At 43.4% G+C, this 16,770-nt stretch overlaps 1 protein-coding gene across 3 annotated transcripts in view; it reads right to left on the reverse strand.

The window, feature by feature from the left end:
* Positions 1 to 16,770, reverse strand: part of znf609a (zinc finger protein 609a) — a 37,652-nt gene that overhangs the window by 5,929 nt on the left and 14,953 nt on the right. For 2 of the 3 annotated variants that reach the window (XM_037107335.1, XM_037107336.1), the window contains 3 exons: positions 12,872 to 13,720; positions 1,640 to 1,865; positions 252 to 339 (listed from right to left, as the gene is read on the reverse strand). In XM_037107335.1, coding sequence (XP_036963230.1) covers positions 252 to 339; positions 1,640 to 1,865; positions 12,872 to 13,600 — 1,043 coding nt within the window. In that variant the 5' untranslated portion in view covers positions 13,601 to 13,720. Of the gene's footprint in view, positions 1 to 251; positions 340 to 1,639; positions 1,866 to 12,871; positions 13,721 to 15,079; positions 15,183 to 16,770 lie in introns of all 3 variants that reach the window. The other variant, XM_037107334.1, reaches the window with a different exon arrangement.

Below are 16,770 nucleotides of genomic sequence, written 5' to 3' on the forward strand. Positions count from 1 at the left end.
GTGAGCCATGAACAGATGCTGGTTCAACCTGATTTAGTTAATAAAAGCTTGTTCAGACGATTCAAATATGTTTTGCAATTAATCAAGATTGATTTTAGAAAGTATGACAGCAAGAAAACACATCACTGTTTGATTCAAAGGCCCCTCAAAACTGGTTATTGCTCCAACACACATCTCAACATACAGTCCAATTTCTAAATGTTTCATGTGCACTGATAGAATAAGTTTCAGTGAAGGCACAGTGTGCTCACCTCGGAGGAGCCCAGTCATGCCTTGTGCAGTCCAGCAGGGTCCCAACATACGTCTTGTTCCTCCAGGTGACGTTGACAACCAGCATGCCTACAGACAGACAGACAGACAGACAGTTAAACTACACCTGTACAGATAGTACAGGTCGGAGAGAACACAATCTGACTGAGAGTCACAAAAAGTGTTTCTGCAGCAGGAGACAGATCTGTCAGATGAGACGTCCCTCCCTACAGGGAAGCAGATGTCAAATGGTTTTATCCAAACACTGCAACCAGCAGGTTCCTGAGGTGGAGTCACATCAATGATTCACTATCAGTGTGACTAATTGCAGAGAGAAACTGAGTATTTTAGCAGAACTTTCCCCTCAGAGGAGCAGTTCAGAGTGTCCAGCCGCAGAAACAGCTCAGCGTGCAGCTGATGTGTGAACAGCTTCCTGACAGAGAGAGCAGAGGTCCGCCACCTCCACTTTGTCTCTTCAACACCTGCCACAGGCCGCTCAGAGTGTGTGTGTGTGTGTGTGTGTGTGTGTTCTGACAGGTGTTGGTGTCCACAGGGCCAGAATGAGGCAGCCTGCCAGCCAGGATCATATGGGCTTCAAAAGGAACATGAACACAAAGCAGCGGTCTGGATTCTGGGGTTTTCTTCCCACTGTGATGTCTTGTTTGACATCACATGTTGTGACTGCAGCAACACAGTCAGCAGCGTCTCACAGTCGGGTTCCCAAACTTTGGTTCAGACATGGCAGTGACACAAGTCCTACGTTTATAATGAAGCAGTGCTGTGGAAATGACTCCATTCTGAGGTGCGTTGCAATGCAGACGTGAAAGACTCTGAGTCTGAGCAGAACGTAAATTGAAGCATAATTAAATGCCATAAAAACTAACTGTACTACTGTTGATGTTCAGGTCTCAGCTAGACAATAAAGTTATGTTGCAACATCACTTGCTTGCACTGAATTGTGGGAGAACATTTGGTTTACAAAAAATAACTAATGCTTTTAATTTTTTTCATTTCAAATCCCTTCAGAGGTGAGTTGGTTGTGTGACGGGAGGAAGACATTCGTGTTTTTATTCCCTTTAACATTTCTATACTACGGCTACATTACACCTGTTGTTGGTTAAAGACATGTTCCAAATGAAAATATTTACGACAAACTCAATCTTTTAATTTGTCCAGTTTGGGCCTGCGTGTAAATCTGATGTATGAAGTAAGTGGCGACTAAAGACATCAAATACATGTAGAGAGTAAAAATTACAACATTTGCCTCCAAACTGTTGTGAGTGGAAGAATAAAAGGACGCTCAAGTAGAGTACAAGTACCTTAGTATTGTAAAGTAAATGTACTTAGTTACAGTCCATCACAGCAGACTGTTTTTGAGCATTATTCTCACCGTCCTCAGTCTCCTGCCACACGATGCCCTCCAGGTTGACGCTGGTGCCTGGCTCACAGGGTCCCAGGCACTCCGGCTCGGTCGCCAGTGCAGCGTCCGCCGTGTTAACTGCTACTGAACGCGTGCGCACCATGATCTGCTCACAGGGAGACGAGATGTCACTGCTGGTGATGGGAGCGAGGAGGTGGAGGGGAGGAGGAGCAGGGGTGGAGACCGGAGACTCCATCTGTTGGAGAGAGACAGAGAGGAGAGACTGTCTGATCTGGGAACACTCAGAGGTCGACAACTGTGAACAAGAGAGCAGAACGCACAGCAGCCGGGACGAAGACGCACTCGTCTGCTTTCACTGTCTTACACCCCAGAAACATTCATTCATCTCATACACAGTCATTCATTCATCTGATACGCAGTCATTCATTCATTCGTCTGATTCAGTGTGCTGGAATCAGAAGTGCTGTTATTTCGGCCCAGTGGCCAACAGAGGCAAAAAACTAAAATATTGTCTCCACATAAAGCTCGTCCAGCCTAATCTGAGTCTTCATGACCCTCGAGGTTTGAAAAGACGGTATGGACCTCTCAGACGGGTGTGTGATAACGTAGCAGCTACAGTGAACACTTCAGCCTTAAAAAGGTTGTAAACATCTTTTTAAATCAGTTTGGGATCTCAGCGCTTCTGCAGACTGTCATCACAGCAGACGCAGTGATCAAGTCTCAGCTGCTTCAGTTGTTTAACAGAACGCTGCAACTCTGTTTGACTGTGAAGCTCCAGAACTGCTGGACTGCAACACTTCACCTGACTGAGAAGATGAGTGGGTTCACGTTTTCTGCATTTATTAAGTTCCAGAAATGGAACTTATCTCAACTGATAATTTTGATATTTTCATTGTAATTGTACATTTTATTTTCATGACTCTTGAGGTTTGTAGTGCCTGATTTTTGTTGTTCTTATTGCTTTTATTGTTAAACACCAAAAGACTAAGGCAAATTCCTGAAAAGTGAAAAGGGAGGAGGGTCTGTGAATGGAGAGGAAGAGGAGAGAAGAGGACAAAGAAGCAGAACAGGAGGAGGAGGAGGAGGAGGAGGAGGAGGAGGAGGAGGACGAAGGCAGGAGCGAGGCAGCTGGTGTGGGGGCAGAGCAGGGAGCACTGGGAAGGTGTGAGCCGTCACCGTGGCAACCCTCCCAAACTGCCTCCACACCAGGAGACGGGAGGAGATCTGAGAGCAGCTGGACGGACCTGTCAACCTTCACCCCGCCTCCTCCTCGTGGGGTCAAAGGTCAGAGTGGGCTCATTTAACCGGGCAGGTGACTCTGATCCTCAGGAGACACTCAGAGATGGAAAACTGGGGAACTGCTGAATATTTCTCAGAGTTTCTAACAGAAAACTAAACAATGACAGTGATGCTGTTTGCTTTTTCCTGTAAATGTGCATCTAAATAATATTTAGATTAACTGAATAATTAATAAGAAAGAAGTTCATGTTGCCCTGAAGCCTCGTCTGGACACTTCCTGTCTGCACCTGCCTGACCCGACAGACTACCAGGAAGTGAGACACAGCCAGTGTTACCTGATGTTCTAACAGAACATGTCCTCCTACATGTTCCCTGCCATGAGACAGAAGGAGGGAGACAAAGACAAAGAGATGGGAGGAAGGGCGACACCTGAGCAGCCACTGACAGCTAGCAGACACCTGGGGGGGTTTGTGTCCTGAGAGTTAAAGGAAATCTTCTACCCTTTCCACTCTGGAGGGTCTCCTGATTAAGGGGAGGGTATAAATACACCTTTATGTATCTTACTCTCCATTTAGAATTTACATTTCTGTTGTTGGACGATGCATCTATAACGTGACCGTATTTCCCCTCAGATGCAATAAAGCAACGTATTTTGGTTGAACATTTTTTGTTTGCCGTCCAAATCTGATTAGCTCCATGTGTTTTTTATCAGTCTCTGAAAGTGCACCACAGATGGTGCTGTTTCTCAGACAAAATAAATCAAAGTACAAAATGTGTCGCTAAATAAACTTTAGTGAAGTCTGTGTGGGAAACACTGCTACCACTCGTAACTCTGCTCTGAGGGGAAGTGAGTAAGAATTTGAAAATGGGATTCAACTCTAATTTCCATCATTTCCGCAGTTATAGCTCAGTCAGAAAATAATAAAAAAACATCTACTTTTTTCCAGAGCCGTGTACCAGACCTCAGCAAGAATCATTCACAAATATCAAACAGAAACAAAACAAAAACACAGCAAATCTAAGTTGAACGAGCACATTAGTTAAGACACACTAGTTTTTTTAGAACTAGTTTCACTGAATAAAAACATTTTTTTAATGCACATTCACAACTTAACTACAGGTCCCTCAGTTCTTGTACATATGAAGCCTGTAACTTTGTGTTCATCTGTCCTCATGGTTTAATATTAACCAGCCTACAGCAGCATGTGAATGTAATTCTGTCTCGTGGTCCAACTTAGAAATCCCACATAATGACAAACAAATGGTGCTGGTCATGAATCAGAGTCAATCAAGACGAGGATCGTTACTCTGTTGGATTATCTTTTTCAGGTAAATGCATGATTTACCTTGTTTCAACTGGCTGTGACACATTGCAGCCTCCCTGCAGCCGTTCTGTCAGCAGACCTGGGGAACATGATGAGGACTGCCAGGCGCTGCAGCTTACTGGTTTACTGACTGGTTAATGGGCTGTTGAAACCAGCCCTCAAGCTGCCATTCTTCTCCTCTTTGAGAGTAAAAAAAAACATGGCTGCCTGGAATGCTGGGAAACCCCCATGAAGAGCAAAAACCCACCAACCAGCTCGCTCACACACATCCTCGACCTCCTCTCAGAGCGGGGAGGGCTCCGTGTTACACCTCCGCCATTGGCTGCAGAGTTCGAACCAACACACACACTCAGAGCTCCAATACGATGCCTCCTGCTCTGGGAAACACCGGCCCCCGCTCCTCCTCCGCTGCCTCCTCCTCCTCTCCATTCAGTCGGAGGTATTCATTACAACAACAAGCCACATTCCTTTCAAGGTCACTCACTCACTGCGAGAGAGATTAGTGATACTGATCAGCACTTCAGACTCTCTCTCCCTCTGCGTGTCTCAGGCGCAGGCAGAGAGTTGATGCTTGTTTAATGTGTTTAATAGACGAGTGAAGTGGGTGAGGTCACACCAGGCTGCCGGGCTTCAGCAGATAAAAGTCCCCTTTCATTTTTTTCCCCAGGTGGCTGTTCAAGGCTGTTCAAGCCTGCTCAAGGCAGTTTGTAACACTTGGATGATGTTAAACTCTTGTTGCGTTGCGTCATCAGGACAAACAATGAGACACTGTGCTGAAATAATTATGGTTCATTTTACAACATCGGTGACTGTTTATAATGGGGGTGGAGGAAAGCTGTGTTGCTTCAGTGCATCATTATGAATTAAATGTTGATTGCACAATGTAATGGACGTAGAGTACTGAAGCCATCAGTGTTCACACTGCTCTGCAATAAACCATAAAGCCATCAGTGGACAATTCTGTCTGCCACCAAGCGTGGTCACCTCAGAAACACAAAGCTAACGGCGATCCGTCACTGTTTGTTTTTAATTTTTTATATTCAAACAACAGTTTATGTTGTCATTTCTTCTGCCAACCACAGATTTAACAAAATGTAGGAATTTTGTAAGTTTCAGATGGGTTACAGCAATGCAAAGGATGTCAGAGACGTTGAAAAGGAAACCAAATCAATAAGGCTCAGAGATCCATTTAGAATATAGTCTAAACGATTGAATGACTTCACGGTTTGTCCTGTGTTGATGTTATTTTGTGACTCTGAGGAAAACGGAAACAATCCAGTTGTCTTTGTGACAGCAGCTCCAACAAGAAACAACCTGGAAATGTTGAGGGGGATTTTTTCCTGAAATGATTCTTTATTTTCATTTGCACTTTGTTAGTGTTCATCGCTTCCAACTAAATTTCTGGTCTGAAGTTTCTGCTGCTTCGTAAAAGAAGATTAAAAATAGCTAGATAATATGGGACTGATATTGTGAAAAAGTTACACAACTATATACATGAAAAGTGTATATAACCAGATCAGCTGAGCTTTGGTGACTAGTGACTATTAGTTGATATTAATGTGGGAGTGGGGCTGCCGCTCCAGTGATGACGAGTGATTATGTTTTAAATAAAGTCTCCAGATACTTCAGTTGTTTAGCAGAAAGCTGCACGAGACTTCATCTGACTTTCATCATCATGGAGAGAGCAGATGACTGAATTTACACTTTTTGGTGGACTGCTCCTTTAACCCAATTGTAAACAGAGAAAAATGGCTGAGTTGATGCTTTCAAGCCACAATAATATCTGGCAAAGAAAAGAAACAAATTTGCATATCTGAGAAGCTTAAAGAGAGAAAACCGGATGATTAATTACCCAAACAGCTAATTTAAAATTATAAAAGCAGACACATCTTATTTATGTAAATGTTTCAAGAATAATTGTTAAGAGTGGGAAGCTACAAAACATCCGGAATCAATCTTCTTGCATGAAATTTTAATCTCTTCTTTCCATCGTCCTGCCCTAAACGTCACCTTCCACACATCATTCTGAGGATCAGGCGACTCGTGAAAACTGGAGACGAGCGCATCAGAAATGAGTCTCAGCAGGGAGAGAGAGACCTTGGAGATAAACCGACCCACTCAACAAATGATTTCTATCAGGAGCTGTGGGAGGTTCTGGCCACACGAGTCCAGAGCGCCACGTCAGGAATACTTCACTCTCACATGCTCACACATCTCGGAGGCCTTCAGAGGGAAGACGTGATGATAAGGACACCTAGAAACTCCTCAACATACCCCAGATATCCTTCAAGGCCCTCCCTGAAACACCCAAGGAATTTCCTCAAGGACCTCCACATAAAACATAAACACAATGACCCTGGAAACCCTCCCCGTCCTCCTCCACTCGCCAGCTCTCACACAAACTCCGAGGAATGTTAGAAATGAACAACAGGTTAGCAGTTATTTCTCCACGGGACGCTGGAATAACATCTGGGACTGAGGGAGGGAGAACTGAGTGATTCTCTCTCTCTCTCTCTTTGGATGGAGGCCCAGGACTCCTACTTCTAGAATAACGGTGTGATCTCAAAGAGAAAGAAGAGACCTTGATGTTTCACAAGGCTTTATTTCCAGTATAACCTGGGATTGAACTCCAGATGAATCCAAAGACCAAACTCAAGAACAAGCATGACACACAAATTCTCTTAAAACAGCTTCTGGAGAGCCGTTTGCTTTGGCACATTTACGTGTTTCCTGTAAAAACACTGATTTACAGCGGTCAACAGCAATGAATGCACTTTACACCGTCCGGCACAGAGCGAGCGGTTCGTTGAACCTGCTCAGACTGTGAACAGGGCCGGACCAGGACCGAGCAACACAGCCTCAGAGAAGACAGACCAGTTTGGCGACAGGGAATTTAGCAGCGCTAACTAAAATGCAGGACTAACTCATCTGACTACCTAAAGGCAGCTACATTAGCAGCAGCCATCGTCTTCTTAAGCAACAAACCTACCGGGACCGTCCCACTGGGAAATCCATAAATCACCTCTGTACTGTAACTGGACACGTCATTCTCAGAGGCTGCGTTCACAGTTAGTGGCTTATTTTCACAACAAGTAAAGTTCTCTGTCCAGAGTTGTTGCAGAGCAGCTGGATGACATCAGAGGTTAAAACCAGAAGAAATATTCACCATGAATTATGATCCAGTTAAAATCAGTGAATTAAGATGTGTTACTGTACAGAAATCATGAGGAAAACACTCAACATAACAAAATGCTTTGGTGGTGTCTTTTTTTATACATCCATAATAGCATCATAAAAAATAAAAAGGGTACCCTGCAAAGCAGTATAAGAATATGCCATCAATGTTTTTTAATCATTTTACAGGAAATGACTCTAAAAAACCATGAAGAATGCTTTCAAAGAGACTTGTTAGCTGTAGTTGGGCCTGATGCTGACATACAGGAGAGATACAGGACTCTCATGAAAGCAGACGCTGATTTTGACTTCTAGGGAACTTATAGACTCACAGTTAAGTCTCCTAAGAGTTGAGTTGTAAAGGACAATTTGATGTATTCTGAGCAGGTAGTCGACCTCCTGCTGAGGGACCATGTGACTGGAGAGGAGCTGCAGGGTCCAGACATGTGACCCGCTCTGTTCGACACACTTCCAGGAACACTGAGGTGTCAGGGGGCCTGTTAGCTTCTCGAGATGCTTTAATTTACTTTTTCAGGGAACACACTTTCCCCTCAGCCCGCCTCGTCTTCCTCTACTTCAGTTTCCCAGAAAGCCTTGGGAGAACCCCAGAGAGCCGAGCTTGTTGCTCTGTGCTCTGAGTTTTATGTGCAGGTGGAGAAACAGTCTGGGCACCAGCCACTTCTTCATACCTTCCACACTGAACTTTACAGTATTTGGCCGGTGCTAGACGGCTGCTTTAGCAGAAGAAAAGTGAAACTGCAGTGGAAAGAAATAATTCAGTATATTGTCAGTGTTACAAAAACAGCGATGAAACAACAAGGCTGAACTAAATCAAACGTCAGGAGAACTGTGCACATGCACACATTCATCTAATGTGGCTGGCTCAAAGAAATCACAAAGCCTGATACCATTTGGTTAATCAATGATATACTGGTATCTTCACATTTACTCAGCGGCCAGTTTATTAGCTACACTCATCTAAACCTGACGAACTGACTGAAGCCTCCCATCACTGATAGAATCGTGGTGGATGTAAACATTGTCAATGTAACACGACACAATTCAACAGCACCACAATATGATTCTCCTCTCTAAAACACTTCCAACACAAAGTGAACATTATAACCTTCATGAAGGAAGCAGAGACTACAGGACTGTCTTCATGCCACCTGAAAGAAACAAACTCTTTAAGCTATTTTCACATTCTTTATGTCTAAAGACATTTATGTAAGAGACTATGAAAGTACAGGTTTGTTTCGGCTTCTTTCCTTTACCGCTCATCCTCTCTATACAGTCCTGATGTCACGCCTCTTCTGCTGGACCTCATGGGAAAAAAAACAACTGTACAGGCCTCAACTATATGAGACAAATTCATTTTGATTCTGTTTGAATTGTACCATGAATCCCACATCTGATGTTTGTGAATTAAAAAGATAGAGATGAGAAAGAGTGGATCACTTCTGTGAGCTGTTAACACGCAGGAGCAGCTCTACAAGGTTCAGGTTAGTTTGTTTTTTGGTGGTGTCTTATATTTCTTTAGTCTAACTGACTTTCTCAAGTTGAAAACATTCTCTTTTAGTCCACAAGCATCTTATGTGTGATTCATGGCACAAGTCAAGGGGGATTAAACATTACTCGTTTCTCTCCGTGCATTATACATGTTGTTCTGATATAAGATCGTATGAAGGAAACCGAAAGCAGCGTGACTTCTGCTCTCTGTTGTTTCTGTTGTCGTTACTGGTCACTGATGATGTACACTAACATCATATAACTCTATCCTCTCTCTGTATTTAATGATGTTGCACAGACGCATTTTGTTCAAGGCAAAATTGTCAGTCTACCCATTCATCTGATGTATTCAGTTCTGCCCTGTGCACCAGTTTAAAGTGCACCGTACTGACGGGCCTCGCATCCTGGTTACTAATCAAAAGTAAATAAGTTGTGTTAGTTTTCTGTTGATGCTGACAACAGCTGGGGCGGGTGAGCTACATGATCAGAGGCAGAGTGAGATAGCCGAACAACGCGGTAGCAGCAACACGGCCTCTTCTGTTGTGTAACATTGCAGAAACAATCATTACAACCCTCAGAGGTTCTGCTGTAATGGCCGATGAACTACTCAGCTACTGTTCTGCTAGCAAGATTTAAAGTCAATAACTGTGTCCATCGTTCATGATCAACAAATATAATTTGACAATATGTTTAACATGACTAGGTAGTTGGGCATCTGTGTGGATGTCGGCCGCAGCCTGCTGTGGAGCTGAAGAATAAACGGGATGTTCAAACGGGATGATCGCGTGAGTTCAGTGGATGGTGTCAGCTACTACTTAGAGCTCACAGGTTTATAATGTTAACTTCCCTAAGCAGTCAGATGAAAATCTTAGAGGATATCTATATCTCTAAAAGATATTGCCATGCTGTAGCTGGCTCGCATCTTTATCTCACTTAAATCCTGAGAAATCCCACACTGTCATCTGATCTCATTTCAGTGGGTAGCACACCAGGTCTGACTGTGAACTACATAGCATCACCTCAGAAGAGCAACTTTATTAAGCATTTTTATGACTAAATTCACTTTCAAACACAGAGATCAGCAAAAACAGTGAAGTGTGCAGGTGAAGACTAACGGACACTCAGAGTGACTAATACTGAAACTACATGTTAATTGCATTTTTCAAACACCAAAGGAGCAGCTGGAATTATCCAGATCTGTGTCCAATCTGAGTTATTCACAGGATGCCCCCTCCCACATCACTCTGTAATCATCCTGCCTATAAACAGTCCAATAGGAAGAGAATACTTCACTCCTTTTCCACATCTTAACTTTGTGTTTAGTCTGAGTTTTAGTCCTCGTGGTGTCATCTGTTTCTGTCTGTGCTGTTAAAAAAAGACTCCGTGTCTCCTGACTGGGCCAATTTGGCTGCAGTGGATCCGAGAGAAAGTCTGAAACTCTGAACTCTGAGATGTCTCCATCCTGAGATTATAACCAGCAATCAGCTGACAGCAGTTTGGCCTGTGTCATATTAAAATGCTTTAACACTTTACGTCAGTCATGTTCCACAGAGCAAATCCCCAATTTATTAACCGAATACACCTGGAAGCAGCGATGTCACGTTGGGCTTTGTTTAACCTGGAAATTACCCCCTAACAGGAGGATCAGTCCTGGATCAACCACCCATTTACCTGTGAATCTAAAGCCTGAGAAACCCTCAATGGGCAGAGGGGCTGTCAACGATTATTCTAAATTCAAATACATGTTTGAATATATTTTAAAAAATGGAAAAATCACATCAGCGGCTGCTTTGCGAGTGGGCGCACGGCATGATGGGTCGGGGACGAGTCACAGGAGTTGCACCTGCACAGCGTCACTCACTGCTGAAAGTGAGACGCGATAAAAACCGTGGCAGATGCAGATGACAGAGAGAAAAACGAAATGCCACAAAGTTCTTAAAAAAAGCTTATCATTCCACCACTAGCAACATGAGGGCACATGGTGACAATGTGACCCCAAATGAGCACGCCATGATGCCTGGAACTCCAACTAAACAGCCACGTCTCCACTCAGTTTCACCGCCCGCCACAAGCTCTTTGTCTGCAGCACAACAGGAGACTGCATGAAGAAACTTGCTTCATTCATATGTAAGGACAAGAGGCTGATCAGTATCGTTGATGGCTTCAGAGAGTTTTGTCAAGAATTGGAACTGAGGTATCGTATCCCAAAAACACCTGTACAAGCAGTTATGTGTCATTGTATTAGTTTGTCCTCCTGTTATTGACATAATGCATAAATAAAGATAGTCGAATGGTTCAAACCTGTGTTTTTTAGAGCGAATATTCAAATGTCATTTTGGAGCAATTTTGCCCGCCCTAATGAACAGCCTGCTAACCTCCAAACAACAGCTGATTTAACAATGAATCAACATCTTATTTCACCTGAGATCATGAGGCGTTGAATCAACAGCCGGCTCAGCCTCGAATCAGTCGTCCATTTCATTGATGAACACACCTCTGCTGTGTTGTGTGTGTTTGTCATGATGGACAGACTAAGTGATGTTAAATATAGAGAATATTTCTGCCCTTCATCCCGTGTCACAAATCAGTAAGTTCAGAGTGTTTTTATAGAATCATGTCTTCTTCAGCTTTCCACTTCCGGACAGATCTAGGTTAAACTCTGACCTTTGACCTGAAGCAGTTGAACCATGGTGTTAACCCCGATTAGCACTAGTGCTTGTTTAGCAAACACTACATAAAAGCTGCTTTCACATGGATTGTTACTCAATAGATCTAATTGTTGTTGTGCAACTAACGTATAACCAGCATGAAATTCCTCACCTTGGGGTTATGGAAAGGCATTCTGGGAAACACAGGAAATCACTAATTCAAATCAATGATGCACATTTTTCTGATATATTTTCCATTTGGAATTAAATCATGTAATGCTTTAAAAATCACAGACGATGAGATTTTGGTGAGACGTAACGCGACAAGGAAAGAGTTGCAGCATTTTTCCATTACAGCCAGAACAGACCCATCAACTAACACGACAGATGACAGTTTCAAGGTTTTAGTGGCCAAACCATTATGAGGTCAAGAAACTGTGACACCAACAGCCGGCTGGGTCACTGTCTGCTTGTATCTGACAGGCCAGAGGTGACGGCAGTAACATGTGGATGATGGACAGACGAGGTCGGCCAGCTGGATGGAGGAAACAGAACTCAAGTGCTGGAACTTGGCAGCAGCCGTCCACTGCGCTGTATAACAGACAGCAGCTCTGAGGGCTGATAGCTGCAGGCCAGCAGAACGGCTTGGCAGGGTTGCAAACCTCAACGCTGAGCTAAATTTGTTAAGAAGACGAGGAAAGCTGGGGTGAACAGCAGCTGCAGAGGAGATACAAGCTGAACACCGTGCAGCTGAGAGTCAAACTTGAACCTGCACTTCCATCTGGGAAACCATGTTCATCATTTAACCACAGCAACAGACAATTCAACAAACGCTCTCTATCTCCTGCTTTCCCTTTGAATCATCACCTCCACCTTCCAAGATAAGGCAACAATGGAAAGGAACGGAAAATGATTGAAGAGACACTGGATTACTTAAATAATATTGTCAGTCTGATTGGATTTAATCTGAGTGTTTTACTCTGTCTCTTCGAGCCCCTCGACCTGACGGATAGATTTCAGAAGGCTGATCAGTTATCTGTCAGATTAGGTGAGATCCTCCCCAGCTTGATGATTCAGATTCAAAGCCCTGATCCAGCAAGACATATCTTATCTGCTCTTCGTTTGAGCAGAAGTGTCTCTTAACATCAGTATCTCTCTTTGAGAGCCCTGGTTAGAAAAACAGCACAGTTCTGATCTACAGACCGACACACACTTAAAGAGGCTGAATCAAGGGAAGCGCAGCAAAGTGATTCATTAAAACCACAAATTTTACTGAGAAACGTATCCTTTAGCAAGGCACACAGCACCAACCAGAGCAAGAAGTATAAAAACATGTTTCCTCTTACCTTCACACCGACGACTTTCTTCAGATTTCGGCATTCACCGTTGTCCACCTCCCCTTGCTCTGTGTTCATGGTGACAGGCTGGCCAATCCCTGCCGAGTCCAGTGCCATATTCCCGAGCTGCTCGGCTGCAGCTAACTCAGGGTTTTGTTGGCCCTCAAAGGGCCCACTGCGAGGGGCCCCTAATGGCAGGATGGGGGCCACAGACTCTTTCTCAGTGTTCACCACTCCTGTGGCCACAACCTCCATTTTATCCTTTTTAGTTTTCCCAGACACCCCATCTTTGTCCTTTTTCACAGCAGGGAGGGTTCGAGAGGGTTTACTAGACTTGTCAGTTCCCTTGGTGGGGGTAGAGTTGGGGTTCTGGGGTGGAGGGTCCCCGGGGGCCCGACTCTGAACCTCTTTCTTAGCTCCGTCTGAGACTGGGGCCTTAACGCTCTCCTTAGAGTTTTTACTACGTTTGGATTTGGATTTGCTCTCTTTGCCCTGCGCAGCGGCTACAGGACTAACAAACTTTATATTGTCAGGTAAAGCAGCCACTGCACTGGGAGGGGCCGCCATGCCCCCTCCCTCCTTACTGCTCGACATCTCTAGTTTGTCCTTCTCCAAGTCGGCGTCTAGGTCAATGATCAGATTGCCAACACCGATATCCCACTCATCGCCACTGTCGTACGTGTCCACCGCGTTGGAGTCCACACCTTTCCCGCCTGCAGGGCCGCTGCTGAGGGACATCTTAGTAGGAGCGTCCCGGAGCGCCGCAGGAGGGCCACAGGAGGGCCACGCTCCTCCCAGCCGCAGGACGCCTCCTCAGGGCTGGACCCCGCGCCTCCACCCTGCTCCCCACATCGCTTCCTGCACACAGGACAGACAACAGGTCAGACTGAAATAATGAGGACAAAACTAACGATTACTTTCATTATTGATTAAAGACAACAGTGTCTGATTCTCATGTGCTCCACGTCTGTTCCAACACATTCAACCACTGAACTTGTATCCACAACATCACCAGACTTCCTTTACAAATCATCTGACTGAAGAGTCATCGAGTGAGGAGAAACACACTGTTTACACTGATTTCACCATTTACACTCCATTTATGAATGAAGAAACATGTTATTGATCTAAATCTCACATGTTACAAAGACACTAAACAGGAACAATATAGGCGACTTCTTTGTCCCGGTGGAGAAAGTCCCCAGACTTCCTTAACAAATGTGTCAGTTTAGTGAGTTGTTGAGTTGGAGACACTTTATAAACTCTGTGAAACTCTGTCTCTGACTCATTCTGCATTATTTGGACCTTCTTGTTCATTCAGCAAATGTTCTACATGAACTTCTTTCTGTCTTTGAGTAGAAACATGGAGTCTGTTTATAGAAGTGATGGACGGGTTTCTTTGCGTATAAGTGACATCTGATCACACAAGGTCCCTCAAACGCAGGTTGAAAATGTGTCTTTAAGCCAACTACGACACAGTTACACCGAATATCAACATTTAAAGTGCAAAATCCATGATGAAATAAAATTCAGGAAAGACCTAAATTAGCCAGACTTTGGCTACACAAACTAATAAGATGAGAAGCATGGTGTTGCAGAATCAAGTGTCCTGGAGGCTCTGAAGGCATGTTTGTTGTGACCAAGTCAGAGAGAGCCCGTCTGTCACTTCCTGTTGTGTGTCTCCTGAAGACACGACTAATAAACCTCCTCCACCCACTTTAGTAGTCTAACATAAAGGCTGTATTGATGAGAGATCACAGCCATTCACTCTGAACCATTTCCCCCGGCTTTTTTCTGCGACAAGCAGCATGAGGCGGCAGACGCATCCCTCCTCTTAAAGCCTCCTTTAGGCCACTTATCATATGAATGAAGCAGCGTGACCCCTGACCTCCCCTGACAATACGGGCCTGTTGGCAGAGCCATGGGAGTGGATGGGAGGGGGTTGGTTGTAATGTTAACAGCCTACAACCCGACTGACCCGACACTGATGCTGATCAAGGTTCTAATTAACACAGCGTGAAGCAAAGAGACAACCCAAGATGTTAAACTTCTGCTCTGAGAAAGTGCTTATTAGAGCCGTAATGATAGTTTGTGGAAGCTTGTTTGATCGATATTTCATTTGTTCCTGATTAATCTAAAACTGCAGCAGGTGGGTGTCAGGTAGCAATACAATGTTAGCTGTTACTGTGTGTGTGTGCTGACTGCCAAAATGAATACCTTCACATCAACCCACAGACACCTCAGCAGCTCCAACGGTTCTTCATACCATGCTGACAAGATGTAGTGACACTAGGGCTGCAGGGTTCACACGTCTTCAATTCTAAATTTAAAAATGACTGAAATTACATTTTTTATTGTGATCATCAGATATAAAAGTAGTTTTAGCAATACAAGTGTCCAGCACATGTCCAAAGGAAAACCAGGTACCAGAGGAAACTCCATCGGCATCGATTTATTTGTGAGGAAGATTTACTCTGAACATACGTAAGAAACTGAACTTTATAACAAACTGAATTTCTATCTCTTAATAAGACTTTGTTTATGTTGTGTATTAAACAACAAATATCATTAAATCCTCGTCCAAAACCTCAAATACATAGGATACACTATTGGTTAGTTTGCAGATTTAAGTACACAACTTCAAATGTATTAATACATAATACTTTATTGTTTCTTATTGCCTTTTCTATCTATCTATCTATCTATCTATCTATCTATCTATCTATCTATCTATCTATCTATCTATCTATCTATCTATCTATCTATCTATCTATCTATCTGCTTCAATAAGGATGCAAAACTATGTGATACAATCACTGTATCTGGATCTCTACTGATTAAGCAATTATCATGTAGCTTCTTAAAGGTGATGATCTAATGTTTTTATCATTTTCAAGATTTCCAAACATTTTATGGACAAACAAATAATCAACAAACTGAAAAAACAAACAGATGAACTGATGTGGAACATAATCATTAGTTGCATCCTACACTGGTTACATAAATGTTTTATCTCATTTTGAAGCTGCTGTGGAAGAAATTAGAAACTAGAAACTTAGACTCTTCAAAAGGATCGCTCCTTTATTTATCTGTCAACCAATAACTGGGCTTTAAAAGAGACTAATAACTGCAGTAGAAAAACCTGTTATTGTAGCTCAAACATTTTTATCATTTTTATTTGCCACTGATCCGCCCTCAGCTTGACTGAAGCCTTTCATCGGGACAGCTTCAGTGCTACAGCAGTCTGTGGTCCTGGTTGTGTTTGATGGATTCTTAACTGGCTGTATTAATCACAACTCTGCTACTTCAGTAAATCTGTTTTTACCTCCATTATTCACACCCGTCTCATCTGTTTCAGTAGCTCTGACAATCACAGACATCTGCCAAAATTATCTCTCCGCCTGAGGAAGGCATGTTTCCACCCACCACTGAGCCTGTTTGTCTGTCAGCAAGATCATTTGAAAACATATTAGCGGATCGCCATGAAATCCACTAGTCAGGGAGCTTTGATCTGAGGAACAGCTGATTAGATTAAGGCCTGACTGGGATTTCCACTGTTGAACAAATTTAGATCTTTCTGGCTCAAAAAGAGAAAAAGATCTGATTCAGAGTCCTGCTGGGATGTTTTATCAAAAGGAGGGAATCCATTTCTTTGACTCTCAATGATATCAGCCTGCTGGAGAAATGTTCAATGGAAATGAATTTTTCTGTTCAATAAAAGAGGAAGTTAACATATTACTATGTATAAAATGTTCCATAACCGGGTATACCTGAAGTATTCCCCTGCAAAAACACAAGGAGCTTAAGACTGTAACAATAAGTCATCTCAACATTATTTCCTATTTGAAAACAATTTCAGAACAATCATCTGGTGTAGTTTCAAGCCATCTCTACTATTCAGAACAGAC

Source organism: Acanthopagrus latus, chromosome 8 (assembly GCF_904848185.1).
Source record: "Acanthopagrus latus isolate v.2019 chromosome 8, fAcaLat1.1, whole genome shotgun sequence".
NCBI lineage: Eukaryota > Metazoa > Chordata > Actinopteri > Spariformes > Sparidae > Acanthopagrus > Acanthopagrus latus.